This window comes from Scardinius erythrophthalmus (assembly GCF_964197995.2).
Source record: "Scardinius erythrophthalmus genome assembly, chromosome: 11".
NCBI lineage: Eukaryota > Metazoa > Chordata > Actinopteri > Cypriniformes > Leuciscidae > Scardinius > Scardinius erythrophthalmus.
Window position 1 is genome coordinate 36,677,909 of NC_138231.1, and position 22,039 is coordinate 36,699,947.

General features: G+C 38.0%; 1 protein-coding gene across 1 annotated transcript in view; it reads right to left on the minus strand.

The window, feature by feature from the left end:
• itsn2a (intersectin 2a) overlaps positions 1-22,039 on the minus strand; it is a 51,651-nt gene that overhangs the window by 20,032 nt on the left and 9,580 nt on the right. The window contains exons 2-14 of the mRNA XM_081378535.1: positions 13,305-13,365; positions 9,700-9,792; positions 9,061-9,124; positions 8,305-8,468; positions 7,284-7,475; positions 7,065-7,125; positions 4,914-5,056; positions 4,733-4,796; positions 3,847-3,984; positions 3,661-3,755; positions 947-1,242; positions 357-494; positions 85-225 (exon numbers count right to left, since the gene is read on the minus strand). Coding sequence (XP_081234661.1) covers positions 85-225; positions 357-494; positions 947-1,242; positions 3,661-3,755; positions 3,847-3,984; positions 4,733-4,796; positions 4,914-5,056; positions 7,065-7,125; positions 7,284-7,475; positions 8,305-8,468; positions 9,061-9,124; positions 9,700-9,792; positions 13,305-13,311 — 1,596 coding nt within the window. The 5' untranslated portion in view covers positions 13,312-13,365. The remainder of the gene's footprint in view (positions 1-84; positions 226-356; positions 495-946; positions 1,243-3,660; positions 3,756-3,846; positions 3,985-4,732; positions 4,797-4,913; positions 5,057-7,064; positions 7,126-7,283; positions 7,476-8,304; positions 8,469-9,060; positions 9,125-9,699; positions 9,793-13,304; positions 13,366-22,039) is intronic.

The window sequence follows — 22,039 nt, forward strand, 5'->3', positions numbered from 1 at the left end:
AGATGGGCTTCCTTGCAATGCATGTACAGTATGACCTAAAAATAACGAATGCTATGCTCTTCATGCAACAAAAACACAACAAACCTCAAACTGCAACTTTAAGGAGTTGATATCCATAATACGGCTTTCTCTCTTCTGATTGATCAGGTCTAGCTCGGCCGTCTGGACCTGCCTCTTACTCTTGGCGTCCCGGAGCCGATCGGAGATCTGCTTATGCTTGTTACCCTAGGAGAAGAAAAGACTGAAATGTTTTTAATCTATAATATAATATAACCAACAATCCCACAGAGAAGAGACTGGATGGAGAACAGGCATATGGAATAAGAAAAAATAGAAAGAAGAAACAGCAATCTGACCACTGCCTCCAGCTCCATCTCCAGACTTCTCTTCCTGTCCTTAAGTCTCTGTATGTCGCTCTGCTCTTTTTCTCTCTGCGTCTGAAGCTCCACTCGTTTACTCTTCTCCCATTCCATTCGCCTCTGTCGCTCTGCTTCCTGAGAGAGCAATAAGAGAAGGAGACTATTTGAATATTCTACATAATTACACTCCCATTCCCTTTCCAAGGATGTGAATTGGGACACCACTCCACTGGTACAGTGTATATTAGGGTTAACTTATCACTTAATAAAATATATCTAATGCAAATTATTTAACCCAACATTTTCTTGTGTAATGAAATGCAGCATCAGAGAAGCATTAAACTTTGCTATGAAATAGTGCATACAAGTAGAGCAATTCATAAATCATAACTGCAAGCTTTAAGATTTGTAATAATAATTTAATATCTTCATTTTTTATTTTAATGATTTAATAATTGACAGTCCAAATTTATAAACAGTTTCTTTATAAAACATGTATGCACGTGGAAAAAAACGTCATATCGTCATATTAACGTAATATTCTAGTGGTCGTTCAACCTCTGTCTGCCCTTGTGTGCTCTACTTGCCTCATGTCGCTCTAATTCTTTCAGTCTTTCTTCTTCTCTCTGTCGTTCTAGCTCTCTCTGTCTCTCTATCCTCATCTCCTCCTCCCTTTGTCTCCTCAGCTCCATCTCCCGGGTCTCTCTCTCCTTCCGTTCTCTCTCTTCCCTCTCCTTCTGCTGCCTCCTCTCCTCCTCTCGCCTCTCCTCTTCTCTCCTCCTCTCCTCCTCTCTCTTTTGTTCCTCCAGCAGAGCCAAACGTCTTTTTTCCAGCTCTGCATTTCCTCTCTGGAAATTCTCTCTCAGTTTATCCTCCAATGACACTGAGAGAGAGAGACAGAAAGGTGAGGTAAGAAGTGTCTAATTCAACACAATACAAATATTTTAATATATATGCATATATATATAAAAAAAGACTATATCATGAGGTAAATATAAAGCAGCATTTTATCTCAACACAAACTCAGAAAAGACTGTTTAGTTGTTTGTTCAGCTGAATCAGCTCTATTTAGAAGGATAATTTACAATACTGTGTAGAAATAAGGACAGTGTGTGTTTGTAATGGGAGCATGTATTTGCTTACTTGTGTGTGTGTGTATATATATATATATATATATATATATATATATATATATATATATATATATATATACACTCACCTAAAGGATTATTGGGAACACCATACTAATACTGTGTTTGACCCCCTTTCGCCTTCAGAACTGCCTTAATTCTACGTGGCATTGATTCAATTCTTTATAAATGTTGGCCCATATTGATAGGATAGCAGCTTGCAGTTGATGGAGATTTGTGGGATGCACATCCAGGGCACGAAGCTCCCGTTCCACCACATCCCAAAGATGCTCTATTGGGTTGAGATCTGGTGACTGTGGGGGCCATTTTAGTACAGTGAACTCATTGTCATGTTCAAGAAGCCAATTTGAAATGATTCGAGCTTTGTGACATGGTGCATTATCCTGCTGGAAGTAGCCATCAGAGGATGGGTACATGGTGGTCATAAAGGGATGGACATGGTCAGAAACAATGCTTAGGTAGGCCGTGGCATTTAAACGATGCCCAATTGGCACTAAGGGGCCTAAAGTGTGCCAAGAAAACATCCCCAACACCATTACACCACCACCACCAGCCTGCACAGTGGTAACAAGGCATGATGGATCCATGTTCTCATTCTGTTTACGCCAAATTCTGACTCTACCATCTGAAAGTCTCAACAGAAATCGAGACTCATCAGACCAGGCAACATTTTTCCACTCTTCAACTGTCCAATTTTGGTGAGCTCGTGCAAATTGTAGCCTCTTTTTCCTATTTGTAGTGGAGATGAGTGGTACCCGGTGGGGTCTTCTGCTGTTGTAGCCCATCCGCCTCAAGGTTGTGCGTGTTGTGGCTTCACAAATGCTTTGCTGCATACCTCGGTTGTAACGAGTGGTTATTTCAGTCAAAGTTGCTCTTCTATCAGCTTGAATCAGTCGGCCCATTCTCCTCTGACCTCTAGCATCAACAAGGCATTTTCGCCCACAGGACTGTTGCATAATGGATGTTTTTCCCTTTTCACACCATTCTTTGTAAACCCTAGAAATGGTTGTGCGTGAAAATCCCAGTAACTGAACAGATTGTGAAATACTCAGACCGACCCGTCTGGCACCAACAACCATGCCACGCTCAAAATTGCTTAAATCACATTTCTTTCCCATTCTGACATTCAGTTTGGAGTTCAGGAGATTGTCTTGACCAGGACCACACCCCTAAATGCATTGAAGCAACTGCCATGTGATTGGTTGATTAGATAATTGCATTAATGAGAAATTGAACAGGTGTTCCTAATAATCCTTTAGATGAGTGTGTATATATATATATATATATATATATATATATATATATTAGCACACACTACCATTCAAAGGTTTGGGGTCAGTCAGAAATCTTTTATTTTTTAAGCAATGAATACTTTTTTTAGCAAGTATGCATTAAAGCGATATCAAAAGGATATTTTAACGGATTAATGGATTTTAATAGATTTTTATTTCAAATCAATGCTGTTCGTATGAACTTTATATTCATTAAAGAAAAATACATCACGGTTTCCAAAAAAAAATTAAGCAGCACAACTGTTTTCAACATTAAAAATAAGAAATGTTTCTTGAGCACAAAATTAGAATATTAAAATGATTTCTGAAGGATCATGTGACACCGAGTAATGATGCTGAAAATTTTGCTTCACCATGACAGGAATTCAATACTTTTTAAAATATTTTAAAATAAAAAACAGTTCTTCTAAATTGTATTTAATCATATAATATTTCACAATATTACTGTTTTTACTGTATTTTTATCAAATAAATGCAGCCTTTGTGCACATAAGAGGTGTGTAAAGTTGTACTTCAACCTCACATATGTTTTGTTTTAATAAAAATGTAATTATGCATAAAACTGAAAAGGTTTAGAAGCGAAAATTCAGCTAAATGTTATATTGTCCTACCTGTAGTAAAACTATAAATTAAAAGCTTATAACTTATTATTAACTTTGCAATGTGTGCACTATGAACTAGATAAATACATTAACATGATACTAAATGCATGTTATTATAGACCAAGTTTAAATGGACACAATTTTTTTAAATCTTTAATTACAGCAATTCTGTGTATATATACTGTATATAGGTAATATATTGAACATCCATAATCTGTTGATCACTATTATGTACAATATATGTAGATGCAAATACCATAGCTCTTGCTTTTCTGTGGATTTTCTGGCTCAATCAGCTCTGTGTTAATCAGAGGAACAGGTCCGTTCAGCAGATCACATGACTTTGCTGTTCTGAAAAACAAACACACACACTCACGCAATTAAACACTGTCTCCTTCATAACTTGCTCATTTCAGCGTGGGCGGGTCTGTGTGTGTCTTACCTCAGTGAAGGTGGCACGAGGTCAAGAGGTAGAGTCAGAGGTAAAGGCCGCCCAGTCTTGGCCATTTCAACCAGGTGCATTGCTAGAATAAACTCTTCTGCTCTCAACTGCCCATCACGATCTACATCAGCAAGAGTCCTGCAGATAGAGATATATACTGTACATATAGCCATGCACAAGCACACACATTTGTGATTAACTTGGAAGAATTTTAGATAATAAATAGATTATTTATAATTTCTAATTATCCAACTGGCACCTAAACAGCAGACGTAACACTGTGGAAGTACGTGTTTAACACACCGCTTAGAGCAATACAATGTGATCCAGAGTTTAATGTGTGCAAGTGATTAATGCAGGGGTCTTCAACAAGTTTCTGGCATTTTTTTATCTCATACAATAAATGCATCAAACAAAAATACAATAAGTTATCTTTCACCAAAACTGAAGTTAAAAATAAAATGTATGGAAAATGTTTAATTTTCCCACTCACATTAAAATGTATTAAGTTAAATCAAAGTGTAATGAACAAGCATACAACTCTGTACATCAATAATGATCATATAAAATAAAGCCTATTTTTAGGCTTAGAATTTTTTGCACTTGGATATAGTGTTTTATATTATATTTTTTATATTATATCAACATTATTGTAATAAATGCAGATCACCCTAATCAAACATGTCTTTATTTATCTATTATTTTATATATTTATATTATTCTTTTTTATCAAAATCAGCATACATGAAAGGAATTGTGTTTTATTAATAACAATATGTAAAAGTCATGCAAAAAGGGGGGAGGAAGTGCATGCAAATTAATTATGTCTACAAAGCAATGTTCTTCTTGAAATTTATATTGTGAGTGCAGTATTTTGTAAACTCACCATATGGTGGCAAGCTGTGTTTGCGTGAGGTTTGATGCGGTGAGGGCATTTCTGACCTGGGGACCTTCAAACATACACACTAAAGAGTTAACGCATAACACACATGCAGAGATGCTTACACGCTATCATATGCAAACACTGCCATTCCCTCAGCTTCCTGACATCTACAACACACACTCACCTGACAGGTATCCGCTCATCAGCTTGTCCAGGCTGTTGAACTGCTGCCGGTATTTCAGACGGGACGACTGAGGCACCGCCCAATCAGATGCGCTCATTTTGGGGGAGTTACTCGCAAGGGAGGTGGTGGAGGAAGAGTTAGAACTGTGGGAAATTAGAAAAAAAAAGTGATAAATAAATTTGTAAATATTTCTCTAGTAAATAAAATTACTTATTAATACTCTAAATATTACTGTGTATTGCACCTAATTAATACATGTATGACATCCTTGAATATGCAAACTAATGCTAAAGATCATATTGATTATCCAAATCATGCATGTGTTCAGATAATTCCTGACAGTTTTTATTTGTACGGCACTCTTTAATTCAGAAATTGCATTTGCATGCAGAATTATTTTCAAATGAGCTCCATTTAGCAGCTGCTCATTAACACTAATATAATCCTTTCATGAACCATGATAAAGAAGACAACAAGTCTCCGGCTCGCTGCAAGATCAGCTTTTCCTCCAGTGCTGTGAGATTCTGCTGTGACATCATACTTTTAATAATTGATACGTCTGAGCAAGGTTTGCTGAATCCTTGTTAGGGCCGTAATTACCACTACCGGGACCATTAAAAATCGTAATTAAAACTCATAATTATGAGCAATTATTCCAGTATTCCAACTCACTGCTGTCAGTTTACGGATTTTTAAATATTCTGAGATAACACTAATAGGATTCAGTTGCCTTCTGCAGTTCAGCATTGGCTGGCATGATAAAAAAAAAAAAAACAGGATGAGAGGGGGAGAGTGTGTAAGATATGAATTAAATAACATGTAGAGTCAGATTATGTGAGTCAAATTATGATTCTGACATATATTTTCACTAAAACATTTAATATTTTATTTGATATTTTATTTATGAACAATTTCTATTAATATTTCTTAGTAATGGCACCAGTGAATTGTTGAATCAAGTTTTGAAATGATTCATTGAAACTTTACGCCTAAAAAAAGTGCAGATGAAACAAAACAAAAAAAAAGCTTTTTGGCAGCAAACACTTAATATGGGTTTGGTTCATACAGGGATAAAAAAGTACCCCCTGTGTAAAATGAAATACTCTGCTTTAATGATGTGGGCCTAATTTTCTGCCAGAGGTCCTGGACATCTTGTTTAGATACATGGCATCATGGAATCGATCAAAAATCAAAATGTACCTGACAACCTCTGCTAAAAAATCTTATAATGGGCCATGTTTGGATCTTCCAACAGGACAGTGATCCAAAAACATACATCAAAATCAAAACAAAAATGGGTCACTGAGCACAAAACCAAGCATCTGCAATGGCCATCCCAGTCCCTGACCTGAACCCTATAGAAAATGAGTGGGCTAAACTGAAGAGAAGAAGCGCCAACATGGATCTGGGAATCTGAAGGATCTGGAGAGATTCTGTATGGAGGAATGGTCTCTGATCTCTTGTCAGTGTTCTCCAAACTCATCAGGCATTATAGGAGAAGACTCAGAGCTGTTATCTTGGAAAAAGGAGGTTGCAAAAAGTATTTAATAAAAGGGGGCATTAATTGTTCCCAATGTGTTTTGAAGAAAAGCATTTATTTCATAATGTGATTTTACCCGCACTTTAAATTCTTTTACTTCAATAAAAGGTCAGATTTTTGCATTTTTTTAAAATAAAATATCAAAAGGATAAACAATGTAGGTTTATTTTTTACAGCCATCTTTGGTCATATTTAGCAAAGTGGCAAATCATTCTGACCAGCACTGTACATGATATTGCTTAATTTTATATCACCAGGATAATCATCCCAAATACATTGCCCAGCCTTAGACCCAAATTCATTTTTAAAAAGGCACTGAGCAGGTATTAGTGGGTTTATTACATGCTTCTGTACCACCACATGGAGGTTGGATGACTCTCGGAGGAACTCTAACAAGATCCAATTAAGATACAAGGAGACAGCTGTGCTATTCAAGGACTCTGTCAGCAAACACACTCTTATTTACCGCAAACTTCTAGTACTGGTGGAACAAGCCCAGTTCTAAGAAAAGTCTTTTTTTAGCTCTGACTGAAACAAACACACTGTTGCATGCAACAGATATTACGCCCGATTCCAATACAAACATGGGCGTTGAACTTTGGGGTTCGCACCTGCTAGAGCCAAGGTCCAAGAGCGAGTGAGATTTACTCAAACCACTGGTGGCTGGGAATGCTGAGAATGTAAAAGAAGAAAAACAATTTTTTTTTAAAGCACATTCAAACTTTGAAACTGAGTTTTAGATTATGCAGTTAATCAATGCATAAAGATTTCATAGTAACGGCATAATACTCGTCTGTGCAAAATGCTGCATGGGAATGAATTCAGGATACCTGGTGCTGGTGTGAGGAGAGTTGCATTGCCGTTAGGTAAAGCTGGCACACTGAAAGAGTTGGGCATCTGAGGCAGTGGTCCTGACATCAGGGTGGGCACAGGGACCAAAGGGGCCAGGACAGGGCCTGGGGGGATGGGCATTCGGATGGGCATCACTGCCATGGCAGAGAGATTTGGCATGGAACCCATTCCTAAAATAAAACAGACAGATTATCTGAGATCATTTCTAGAAGATTTAATGGTACCATATCCTTTGCAGGTTATTATATATCGGACTATACTGTGTAACGATTCAGGCTTATTTCCACTAGTTCTACATTTCTTTTACTTTTGCACTTTTACTAATTACACTGTCAAATGTGTTGAAAATCTCATGTTGAATATCCATTTGTCATATTGTACGTTCATATCTAACATGTAAAATGATTGATTTTAGATTTTAGCATTTTATGTTTTATTTATTTAGACATAATATTAATTTTATTTCAGTGTTATTTTAGTATTATTTACATACGATTATAGTATTTATTCATATTTTGAATTAGCTTTTATTTTAATATTTTCAGTTTTCATTTTAGTTTAAGTTTTAGTCATTTTGTTGTGTTTTAGATTTTTTTTATATTTCTACAAAGCTTTCGTTTATTTTATTTCAGTTTCAGTTTCCGTTTTAGTAATTTTAGTACTTCAACCTATTTCAATTAGTTGCCGAGGCAAGCATTTGTAATTTTTATTTAAGGTTTTTAACTTAAATTTTTTTAGCTAATATTTATATTTTTTTTATTTATTTCAATTACCAAAAACACTTTTAATAGTTTTAGTTAACAATAACAATACCAACACTGTTTTATTTAGAGTGTTAATATTAACCATTCACACATTTCTGAGATTATATATGAAAAATATTAATATATGTCTTAATTTCAGTATAATCTTAATCACAACCTGTAAAAGACTCAACAAACTTAACAACAAAGCAAACAAACCTCACCCGACGTTACATAACCAGCTATCAACTCATACCAAAGCGTGATGATGATGTCATAACAGGGGTAGGCGTCTGCTTCATGATGATTGGCAGGTTGGATGGGAGGGGCTGACCCTGCAGCTGCAGTTTAATTAGTTTCATTGCAATGGAGAACTCCAATCTGTCCATCTTCCCATCCTTTCCTATATCCGCCAGTGCCCTGAAAGAAAGGAAGCAGCCATTCTCATCAAAAGTGGCTTACAGAGCACTAATTGCTATTACGATCCCAACGGAGAAACTCAGTTGGCGCGTAATGACAGAGCAGCATTATTTTGGGCTCAGATTTTTGTTGTGCTAACATATTTATTTATGAACAAGAGCGTTTTAAAACAAGCAAATGCTATAAACTCAAATCAAACTTTCTGTATCCTGCATCAGTAAATCTACATCCTGTTTGTGGATGGGCGACAGTGTTTACACCAGTAGACTAACCACAGACAGGAAGAGGTTGCTTTTGGGAACTTCCACCCTCCGGAGAGGTATGTGGCTACAAATCACATTGTCCCACACAAATTCATTTCACAACACTATTATGATAAATCCAGCCCTGCCATAGAAAAGACAACCAGACACATATACATGTGCAGTTTATTTGTATGCACATACATATACAGTGGAGTCAAAGGTCATACACGCTCTTCAAATTTAATATACCTTTATTGGGAGAGAAATGGGAAGGGCAAGACTGAAGAACCGGATAATGCATGTACTGTATGTACATTAAGGGTGTGTGTACATGCGTGTACTCTTACCAGATGTCTGCCAGGACTGCTGTGGGAAGACCAGACTGCAGGAAAAATGTCCGTGCTTGATCTCCTAAAATGAAAAAAAAAAAAAACCATAAAATTATGGACATTGTATAAGTGCAGAATATATGTACCATTCAAAATATTTGTTTTTGTTTTGAAAGTCTTACATATGCTCAGCAAAGCTACATCTATTTGATCGAAACTACAGTAAAAACAGTAATATTGTGAAATATTACAATTTAAAAGAATATATTTTAATATATTTTAAATGTGATCCTGTGATGGAAAACTGAATTTTAAGCAGCCCTCCAGTCTTCAGGTTTACATGATCTGTCAGAAATCATTTTAATATGCTGATCTGGTGCTCAAGCACTTATTAGTATACGAGTTGAAAACAGTGGTGTTGCTCAATATTTTTTGCGGAAATGTTTTTTTCCGGAATTTCAGGAGTTTAATAGTGCAGTACTTATTTGAAATAGATTTTTTTTCTAAAATTATAAATGGCTCTACTGTCACATTTAATTCATTTAATGTGTCCATGCTAAATTAAAGTACAAATTTCTTTAAAAAAAGAAAAAAAGAAAGCAAAAAATCTTCCTGACACCAAACGTTTCAGTAGTGTATGTGTGTGTGTGGTCTTACCTGACAAATAGCCCAGAGTGGGAGCCAGAGAGTCAAACTGTTTGTCATGTTTTCCCCTTTCTTCTGGAGTTATAGCCCAAATAGTAAAACCACCTGTGAAAACGAGAGGGACAGAGAGAGTGAAAGAGATTTTATATAATTATGTTCTGTCTTCACAAATCTCTTCCTAGATCAGCTGTTGTTTTTCTACTTTCTGGGTCTTGAAGTTCCTGCCAGTTCTCTGCGAGATGTTGTCTGTTGCTTTGACAAGGGCTATTGGCTTGTGTGATCCAGGCATTAGAAAAGTCTGTCTGGCTGCAGGGAGGGAGTTGAGGGAGGCTGCATATTTTGCACATTTTAATGGAATGATAGCCCCATTAATAATTATTAAGTATTGTTATTGAAAACCATGATGTATTTCAGAGGCAGCAGGTGAAGTTCCATCTAAAATGCCAGTGCCCAATAACAACCTGCCTGCCACTTAACATGCTCAAAGTGGGTCAATCTCAACACAGCTTTCACAGAGAGTGCTGAAGACGAGCCTTTTATCACCTGCTGGTGTTTTTGGCACTGCTCTTAATAGGTGCAGACAGCACTTGGTTTGAAAAATACAGCTAAAGAGCAGCTCTGACCACATTGTTTGCTTCAAACAGATTTCAAAAACATTGTTTTCATACCTATGCATGTCATACACATTTATATAAACAAAAAAGTGCATATACTAACTATGTCACAATAATTGCTAATTAAATATCTTTCTATATTAATGAATGCATTGGGAGGGACAAATGTTAACACACCCACTTGCAGTATTTATTCTTTCTTTCTCAGTCTCTCTTTCTCTCTGAGGAGACAAACAGTTCTTTCAGCTCAAGTTTCCTGCATTGTCAGCAGCGCTGAGATTCAGAAAAAGGCCATCATGATTAATTAAGTGCAGGTCTGTGAAATCATGTGATGTCTTTCTTTATGGAAATTTAGCCCATTCACCAAAAGATAAAAAAGATTTGACCATTTGAGATAAGCAGCCTTTTCATCAGGAAAATAGAACAACTTTTTATGACAAAAAAGAAGCAATTAGTCCAACCTTGAACAAAGTAGGTGCGCTCAGAAATTTAAATGAAAAAAAGATACATTTCTAAAGAGGTTAACAGTTCTTTCATATGTTTGAAATCACGTTCACTCGCATGACTCCATTCATATCAGTAGTCTAATAAAAGCCGTTTTATTTCATTTTTACATGAAGCGGGTCACCGTGTGACAATGTGTTGATGGTGCACCTTTAAATAAATGTTTTCTGAACAGCTTCAAAAATGGTTTTACATTGTGAAACAGATATATTGTAGGCTGATTGTCTAAAACAATTTACAATAGCAAAGCAACACCTTTCCTCCTCTGCAATGTCATCCTATTGTGAAGCACAGGCAGTTACAAGGACATTGAGGATGGTTAATTTTAAGTCATTGAGTCTAAAAGCAGAACCAGGGACATATTTACATATGGGGGGAATTGTTGGGACACAGCTCATGAGGCAGGGACTGTCCCGAGTAAAAAAAAAAAATGGCTGAAATAACCTGCCTATATTAGTTTACATCAACATAAAGAATTTGTCAATACTTATTACTAAAACAACTTTTACTTATTTTTACTTTTTACAATATATTTAAAGACAATCAGGTCTCCTAACATTGAAACGTGGCAACGGAGTGTGTCAGTGGGAATCAGGGAGTCTGTGTGATGGTGTATTCAGGTGCTCCTTTGGGAGATTTTAATCTCTCCAGGTGACACAGTGAAACATGTAATCAAGCTTTATTACTTATTCAGGCCCATCCAGCTATTAAAGTAAGTGAAAGTGTTTCTCTGTTTTGAAGAAGTATCAGGTTAGCTTTTGTGCTTATTTAGCATTAGCACTTATACAGAAACAACTATGTAAATTTTAGACACCAACTGACACATATTTCATTTACAAAAGCATAGAAAATGTCCTTGCATCCAAAAATACCAAACATTATAAACAAACAATAGCTGTTTCTCTACAGTGCACTACACTTCCAAGTTAATTACACCGTGAAGAGGCAACTCTTTCCCAAAAGCGCTAATGGGATTAGCCACTACACACACAAATAAATGAATGAGTAATGAGACAAAATAAGCACCCCAGCACATACACACACAGAACTTATTCCTAAAAATACCCCAAATGTCCCTCACTGTGCTGACATTAGTATTTATTTGAGATGATTTAGCTATTTAGAATCAAATATACACCAAGCATTACACAAATATGACTGATCTCAGAAACCAACTACAAGTGTTCAAACCTGCAGCCTCAGCTTCCCCACTGTTACCACCACCCTGATGCGGCATTTAACAAATAGACCTGAAAATCCCTCCTGGGATTTTCTTAAAGTGAGAAATTGTAGCTTAAATGGAAATGCTTCAATTTTGCGAAGGCTTGCTTTAAAGTCACATTACAAAACACACCCAGGATATTAAACATACTTTACTCACTTTGCTTGCTCTCTTTCTCTAGCTTATCTTAAGATAAATATTTCATTAAACCATCAGCGAGAGCTGACTTGAACCACAGCAAACTGGTTCTTCAGATTTCATTCACAAACAAGTATGATGGTACTACCACATTTCCTGTATGCAATTTTGTTTGATGCTTTTATTCAGTGTCTTACAGTGCCTTCAAACTAATTTTATCACTGTGCCATGGTACCACCAAAATACATTTTAAAATTGTTGTTTTAAATTGTACATTTTAAAAAGCTGATTTAAATCATAGAATTAACCGAAATACATTAGGTAATACAATTTGTAAAGTGTAGCAAATATCAAAAACCTGTCAAAATCCTACACGGAGTTTAGCAAATATTAGCATATCCCTATTTAAATAGGGAAACAGCCATTAGTAACTTTCAACTGGGTGTGTTCTATACAAACACTGTGCTGAATCTACAAAAAATTCTGTTTTCAGAAGAACATTTTGATAACGACTTCATCACTAAGACTGCTCACTCTTAGAATATTCTACAACACCAAAACCTCTGATCTTTTTCTCATAGTGCAGTTCTGCTAATGTTCTATGCTGAAGTGATTCAGCACACAAGCCAAATGCGTCTGGATTATTCTTTATAACCTCTTCATCCTTTTAAAGGGATTGTTCAGCTAAAATTGAAAATGCTGTCATCATTTACTCACCCTCATGTTATTCCAAACCCGTATAACATTCTTTTGCAGAACACAAAAGAAGATATTTAGAAGACTGGCTGAGTTGCTCGCTTCAAAATAATAAAACTGGATGTGGACCAGCAGTCAAGCTCCAATAAAAAGACCAAATGCATGATAAACAGATCATGAAAGTGGTCCATATGACTATATTCCAAGAGGCAATATGAGAGCTTTGTATGAGGAACAGGTTGAAATTTAAGTTATTTAATGTCACGCCTTAGCAGTCATGGTCACCATTCACTTTAGTTGTATGGAAATGAGCAGCTTAGGCATTCTGCTAAACATCTCCTTTTGTGATCCGCAGAAGAAAGTCAAATGGGTTTTAAAATACACAAGGGTTAATGGATTTAAAGAAATGTCATGCCCTTGACACAAAAGAGCTGTGTTCTTACCATTCATGACTGCAGGTGGGATGTGAGGGATCCTCTACTCGACCGGCTGGCTAATACTCATCTGGAGAAACAGAGAGAGAGCGTGTGAGGAGGATTTTACATGTAGAAGAGCAACAGAGGGCACACTCTGATGGGAAGAGACAGAGGTGATGCAAGAGAGAGAGACTGTGAACAAGTGAAAATAATTAAATGGGAAGAAGGAAACAAGTAGAGACTAATGAAAATGGAAAAGAGGGCTTTTAAAGATTGGACAAAGGGAGATGCATCTCTTCTCAGCTGCTTTTGAATATTTCGTCCATTGCTTCTATCCATTTTCCTCTTACACTCAACCATGTTGTTTGCCATAACACACGTGCATACAACAATCCCCTGTGCACCATCACGCACTCACACACAAACAGGATATTGATTGTGCCAGAGCGTTTTCGCCTAATGCAAAGCGATTGAGCGATTGTTCGTTTCCGTCTTCTCTCTAAAGCTCTTTCTGGGAAAGTAGCCCTGCATCTCACAACTGAATCCTATTGGGGCTCCATGGGCAGATTGAACAAACACAAACTCCCAAAACAACTGAGGATCTCTGAGCCCATTTAAACACTTGCTGGAATAATCTAGAAGTCCAGTAAGGGTGAGAGTTACGGTGCCCATGGCTACATTCACACAGCAGCAGATTGTCAGTCCTGTTCAGAATGTTAAATATGGTACCGTTTCTACACAATCTGGTTACAGAGCGATAACCGTGTTTTATAAGCAAAATTAGCTGGTACGGGCTGTATAGATTAGAACAGCAATCTGTGTGTTTTGTGGATTATTTTTTGTTAATCATTCACTAATGTTAGGGCTTTCAAAGTCTTCTGGATTGTAAAATGAGGCCAAAATAGGTGTGTTGTGCATCAGAGAGTGAGACGGATTATATAGGGATACAAAAAATATTAATAATTCCTGAACTGAAGCATTTTAAGAGATCTGAAAGGATAAAAGGTGCAGGAGTGTGTGAAAATGCCAAACAATTTAGATTTAGTAATTGATCCTACTGACACAATACAATGTCTTGATATTAACAATGTTACCATAAATACCATTAAAATGTGTAGGGTCAGTAAGATTTTTTTAATGTTTTCGATTTTTTTAATAGCCTATATTTTAAATTTATTCTTGTGATATCAAGCTGAATTTTCAGCACCCATTACTCCAGTTTCACACGATACATTCTTTTCAGGATACTTGATTAACAGAAAGGTCAAAACAGTGTTTATTTTAATAAAATAATCTTATGTAACATGACATAACATAAAAAAAAAATCATACTGACCCCAAACAGCCAGTAACAGTCAATGCCAAACACACTGCATGAATGTAGCTTATATCATTTCATGACCTATATTGCATGTATTACATGTATTAATCTTTTTATTTTGCCTAAGCTGAACTGTAAACCTGCTGAACGTGGATACTAGACATAGATTCTTCCTAGTTAAACTGTCACCAGTGTGAGAAAGTTTCATGTGTACAAACACTAAAATAAGATGAGATGTATTTTAGTCAGGGACTTCACAGGCTAATATTTGTTTACAATAAAGCAGAGGGAAGCCAAGCCCATTGTGAAATCACGATAAACATGACAATATTGTTCGTCAAGGTGAAATCAGCATGACTGAGTTGAGTTTGTAACAAAACTTTATACAGGGTTTGCATTATATTGTTCTGTCTTTTACTGCATATGATAATTCCTACTCAGAAAGTAGACCTGAACTAACATTCATTACAAAATAATTATTAAAGGTCTGTCACGATTCCTTGATTCAATTTGAGTGTTTGATTTTTTTAAAGAAATCCTCAAAGTGGCTCATTCTACATATATGAATCCATGAACTGCATTATTAGATCGTTTTCTAAGGCTGCACGATATAGGAAAACAATTTTAAAATCTTAAAGTCCCCCTAGCCCATAATTTTATCCCTTAAAATCATCTTTGATCACCAAAATTACATATTTAAATGTTTTTTCCAGTGAAAAAAAAATTCTTCATGACTTAAAATAGCTTGAATGTAACTCTACACCCTTGCGTCCGCACGTTGACGTGATTGGTTAAGCACTGATTTGTAAAATGACATGCATAATGCAGTTTGTGGCGTAAGAAACACCGGCGATTTCAAACCGCGTTTTAATGAGAAAATACTCAGAAATGGTACTGACTTATGAATTTATACATGTTTTGTCTTAAAGCACATTAAAGGGATACACACAGGGATTCATTTTAAAGTGGAGTATCCCTTTAAAAATACCACATAGACATATAAACAACATTAAAAACTTGATTTTCACCACAAGGGATCTCCAAATAAATGACCAATTACTCGATTACCAAAATAATCGCTAGTGGCAGCCCTAGATTATATAGTTAAAGCATAAGTAAAATGCACCTGTATTTTTTTCATTTTCTGACTTTCAGTCGAATAAAAGATTTTTCTCATTGAAGATTTTGTCATTGAAGGTTTCTTAAATATAGTGTTACTTAAAAATATCGCTCGTGAACCCAATATCATGTATTATCTCGTCTCGTGAGCTACTGTAAGTATATCCTCACACTCCTAATAAGAACATTCTTTTCTATTCCCAAATAAAATAAAAACAATGTCACATCAGAAACATATTTAAGCAGTTTAACATCATTAATGTAGAGACATTTTTACATACAAGTCCGAATTCTATAACTTATCTATCATTATTAAATGGAAACTAAATGTTTTCAAATGGTTTGGTTTGGCAGTGTTTCAACCGAGCTGCTGGTACGGGGGAGACAGTAGTGGTGCAGTTTGGTTATTATCCTCAGAAGTGAGAGACAAAACATTACATCTTTCAGTAACTGCACCGTTATGCTAGAGTGCATTAGTATACAAATCAGCATCTCTCTGCACATTAGCTGTCAGCAAATATTCCAGCAGCATTAGGAGTTTTTGAATCTACTAATTAGACTTGCCTGCCAGTGACTCAGTAGTGCACGAACCTCCTCCTGCTTATTTGCTTTAATGCATGTAGATCTGTCTGCTGCATTTAAGACAGTAAAATCTGATTATCGATTGGTTGAGAACATGCTATGCACCATAAATACTCACTTCTGGTGTCCAACAGAGCTCTGGATTTAGTAAAGTATTATTGCTAAAGCTCAGATTACTCATTGAGACAAACAAATTTGAGGACCAGTGTTGTGCAGAATTTTAACTCCCTGCCAAATTGAGTTGAGGCCGCTACCTGGTTGCCTTCTCCTAACTCCACCCCCACCCCTAATCCTAAACCTACATATACTTGGGGACTCAGCGGGGTAATAATCTGGCAGGGGTCAGAATTGGCACAACAGCGGAACTAACTTTTATTACATTCTAATAGAATTTAGTCAACTTAAAACATTTATACATCTATAAAACGAAAAGGTTTACAGGCCCAAATATCGCAATCAATTCTCATTCCTATACCTTGTTCAGTTTGTCCAGTTAGTACAAAAATCATAACTTACAATGCCACAAACAGCCAGTCCACACATTATTGCATTGTATATGTGTTGTGCTGTTTGTATGGCTCCCAGGAGTCAGAGCTTTGACTACTGGATTATCTATGCTTTTATGCGTAAATTACATTTTAGATAGCTCATGATTTCACACTGTTACAATAGTGTACCTATTTTTACCTCTTCAACAGCATGCTGCAATGCAATAACAGCAAGTTACTTGAGTCAAAAGTGTCTACCGACTGAATAAACAGAATAAACAAGGCAAAAACAGAACAGCGCAAAACACACGTCTGATCTACTAATTCTGCTCATTCTTTTGAATTCTCACTCTCTTACTGCCTTAATCACAAGTGATCCGAGTTCAAGTCCCTGCTCGAGGTCATTGCCAAATCATGTTTCCCTCTCTCCTCTCCCATTAGTTTGTCTAAACTCCATTATCCTATCTAATTTATAATGCTAAAGCAGAGAGGCAACATCAGTTTTGCATTAAGGAATACTGAGGCTTATGTGCTTAGAGCGATATATCTCGCTCATGTATATGATTCATGAACAGCACAGTATTCATTTCTGCAGACTACAGAGGTTAACAGTATCATTATAGTGTACAATGAGGGGATCAGATATTTACATTTAATAATTTAGCAGACGCTTTTATCCAAAGCTACTAACAAATGAGAGCAACATAAGCAATCAAGCCAACAATAGGGTAACAATATGCAAGTGCTATGACTAGTCCCAACTTAGTATAGCACTATACATGTAGCAATTTTTTGTTAAAAAAAGAAATTATTAGATATATAGAATAGCGTTAATGGGTCAAGTGTTGGTGAAAAGATGCGTTTTCAGCCGTTTATTGAAAATGGCTAAAGACTCGGCAGCTTAGGTTGAGTTAAGAATTAGATATTAGAAAAAACTGACATTGTAATATTTCGTTTTCTGCAGTGTTTATTGTGTTATGAAAACAGCTCACCACATGAATAAATATCTGGAAAGAATTAAGTGAATCTGCATAGAAAATATTAAACAAATTACAAGCATAGAAAAATACAATAGAACAAAGATATGAAATAAACAGTGCTTTAGCCTATGTTTTTCAGGTAAGTCTAACAGTATTCAGGTGCAGAAATGTAATGATCAAACGTAAACTTACACTGCATAGTCTTCACTGTATAAATTAAATATAATTAATCTTTGTTAAAACTACGAAATTGATTTTCTTTGAGTTTTGTTGTTTGATTAACATTAATGACTCATAATATATGCAGACAGCAGCAGGTATATTAGGCTGCTGTCACTTTAAGAGCTAATGCACTGATCCAATAATGATCTGTTTTCTTTCTCAATTGTTTACGTTCAGGTAAGCCATAAGCAATTGTGTTTATGAGGATGCTCAGATTTTTACATAATGCTCGAGACAGACATTTTGACAGAATTTTGCGCTTATGCCATCCAAGCACAAATAGATGAGAAAGAGAACGGAATTTGATGTTCACGTTTGGTGTTCAAAATGGCGCACAAGTTCCTAATTGAGTTCTCGTTCGCGTCTTTGTGCGATCAAATGATTTAAAATTGCTTGAATGTTTAAACTGACAGGACCTAAAGCACGTGCAAATGATAAACTTTCACTCTATGATGGTTGAACTTTGCAATTAATCCGAGAATCAAGTGCGTTTCGAACCCTGGTGCCTGGTCCATACGGATCACGTATCAACTACTATCCACTTGACATCACACATCCTGCGATGTGACTATCGTGGATGCACACATCGCGATATCGATGCTAAAACGATATATCCTGCAGCCCTATTGCTATGATTGCTAGAATTGTATCATTATAAAACATTCATAATTCATAATGCATACCAAACTTAAAGTACTTTTAAAATTAGCAATAATAAATAATATAATAAAATTTTTCATTTTGGTGGCGTAAAGATTCCTTCAGACTGTGGAAGTACTTAAAAACCCTACTAAGTTAAAAAAAAAAAAAACACTTTGTATAGTGTTCAACTTACAGTAATATGCACTGACACTCTTGAGATTGCCATTTTAGGCAGAAGAGAGGAGAGATGGAGATAATGAGAGTGAAGATGAGACCCAGGGTTCTCGTCCTCCACTAATCTACTGTGTGCAAATAAAGAGTGCATTACGGATCAATAAACGGAGGGTTAATAGACTGATGTGTAGATTAAAGAGCTGAAAGTTGAGGCAGACAGGATCTGTGGTTTGGACTGGGTTCTCACACATTCACACACATTGAAACTAAAAAGCTCTTTAGGCTGCTTTGATTGCTTTTACCATATAAGAATGCACTTCAATCTTTTACTTTGCCTTTCATATTTCACCTTTTGTCCAAACACCTCACTATATATCTGCTTTAAATATATATATTGGATTTCAAGTGGACCTCAATCCTTGAAAACAAACACACACTTATACATCTACAGATCACGTTTGCATCACTCCATACTCAAACAAACATTTTTCCTATTCAATTTAACCTCAATTATTTCATTCAGGCTCTAAATATAACATATTTTCTTTCAATGAACAATGCAGGAGAATTCAAACTATTATAACTATTTCACTATTTCCATTTTTCATTCAAGTTAAATATCTTTATGAAACCAGAGAAAATGATCAAAAACAGTTATAATTTCATTTAAAATGCCAACCACTGGGAAACATTTATAGAAAAAAATCCCTGTAATGTATTAGAGTATAATAGAGTATATTCCAATATGAACATGATGTTTAAATCTAAAGTGACCATTCAACTTTTTTTCTGTCAAATATACAAAAACCGTCAACGGACACAAAGCATGAAACTGGTCAAAGAATCAAAACCCATTTTATTCTCACACAATCATAGAATTCTTAGCTCATACATATGCGCATAGCAAACACCTGACATTTGCATGTCATTAGTTGAACGGGGCAAATTCTGATTCATTTCTAAATCAGCTTTATTTAGCCTAATCCACCACATAATTTGCATAAAGCCACACAGGCAACTAAATGTTGTCTATTCAGTCACATTGTTCACCATATGTGTTTATGGGAACAAGGAAGGGAGTCATTTCTATAATTCAATTCAGAAATTATGCCGCTTCTGTCACAGTGTCTGGTTTATGTTCCTTGGGTCACCACTAGATGTCCTCCTTCCTCACGGTGTCCAGCACACTCTTGAACTACATTCCCCATGATCCCTGTCTTTTCATTGCACTCAGCTGTCCCTTATTACTGATCATTGCACTCAGCCTGTTTCCCATTATCATTGTCATTTCCCTGTGTATAAATGCCCTGCCTGTTTAGTGTTTGTCACGGAGTCCTTGTTGTATTTCACGCCACTTCTGTGTCCGTTTCCTGCCTGTTCCTGTTCCTTGTGTTTTGGATTGCTTTATCGGTTTTTGACCCATGCCTGGACTTGACCATTGCTTTTGGATTACCCTTAATAAATCTTATACCGCTATTGGTTCTTCCTTTGTTTCACTAAGTGTGGATCGTGACAGAAGGACTCCGTCAAACAAGAACCAGCAGTATGAGTTCAAACTTCTCTTCCCCAGCCACCGAACTGGAGAGGAGAGAATTTTTTAAGGGAACCCGCCTAGTTATTTTTCGTGGGACCCGGGGTGGTCGCAGAGGAGGAGGTGGTCGAGTGGAGATCCAACAGCGCTCTTCACCATGGCCCCCCTTCGACCCTGGGCTCGTGAGGGACGGACCGCAACCACCATCTCGCCGTCGTGGACGGAGAAGAGGGAAAAGGAACACGTCTGCTGATCCAGAGACTGTTCATGTCACGGCGGCCGATCCAGAGTCTGTTCACGTCACGTCTGTCGAGCCTGTGTCTTCGGACAAGATGGCCGACGCGGAGCTGGTGTCCCCTGAGGAGATGGCCACTGGAACATTGTTTGATTATTTTTCAACGCTACTTAAGATCCTAGAAACACCCAGGAATGTTCACGTCACGTCTGCCGAGCCTATGTCTTCGGACAAGATGGCCGCCGCCGAGAGCGTTCACGTCACGTCTGCCGAGCCTGTGTCTTCGGACAAGATGGCCACCGCCGAGCCTGTTCACGTCAAGCCTGCCGAGCCGGTGTCTTCGGAAAAGATGGCCGCCGCCGAGCCTGTTCACGTCATGCTTGCCGAGCCTGTGTCTTCGGACAAGATGGCCGCCGTCGAGCCTGTGTCTGTTCCTGGGCCTGAGCCGGTGGTGTCTATTCCTGAGCCTGAGCCGGTGGTGTCTGTTCTTGAGCCTGAGCCAGTGGCGTCTGTTCCTGAGCCCTCAGTGACCGCGACACTGGCCATTATGGCCACAGCCATGTGGTGTGTGTGGGCTACGCACACACTTGAGCCGGTGGTGTCTGTTCCTGGGCCGGTGGTGTCTGTTCCTGGGCCGGTGGTGTCTGTTCCTGAGCCGGTGATGTCTGTTCCTGTTCTTGGGCCGGTGGTGTCTGTTCCTGAGCCGGTGGTGTCTGTTCCTGAGCCGGAGCCAGTGTCGTCTGTTCCTGAGCCGGAGCCAGTGTCGTCTGTTCCTGAGCCGGTGGTGTCTGTTCCTGAGCCGGAGCCAGTGTCGTCTGTTCCTGAGCCGGAGCCAGTGTCGTCTGTTCCTGAGCCGGAGCCAGTGTCGTCTGTTCCTGAGCCGGAGCCAGTGTCGTCTGTTCCTGAGCCGGAGCCAGTGTCGTCTGTTCCTGAGCCGGAGCCAGTGTCGTCTGTTCCTGAGCCGGAGCCAGTGTCGTCTGTTCCTGAGCCGGAGCCAGTGTCGTCTGTTCCTGAGCCGGAGCCAGTGTCGTCTGTTCCTGAGCCGGAGCCAGTGTCGTCTGTTCCTGAGCCGGAGCCAGTGTCGTCTGTTCCTGAGCCGGAGCCAGTGTCGTCTGTTCCTGAGCCGGAGCCAGTGTCGTCTGTTCCTGAGCCGGAGCCAGTGTCGTCTGTTCCTGAGCCGGAGCCAGTGTCGTCTGTTCCTGAGCCGGAGCCAGTGTCGTCTGTTCCTGAGCCGGAGCCAGTGTCGTCTGTTCCTGAGCCGGAGCCAGTGTCGTCTGTTCCTGAGCCGGAGCCAGTGTCGTCTGTTCCTGAGCCGGAGCCAGTGTCGTCTGTTCCTGAGCCGGAGCCAGTGTCGTCTGTTCCTGAGCCGGAGCCAGTGTCGTCTGTTCCTGAGCCGGAGCCAGTGTCGTCTGTTCCTGAGCCGGAGCCAGTGTCGTCTGTTCCTGAGCCGGAGCCAGTGTCGTCTGTT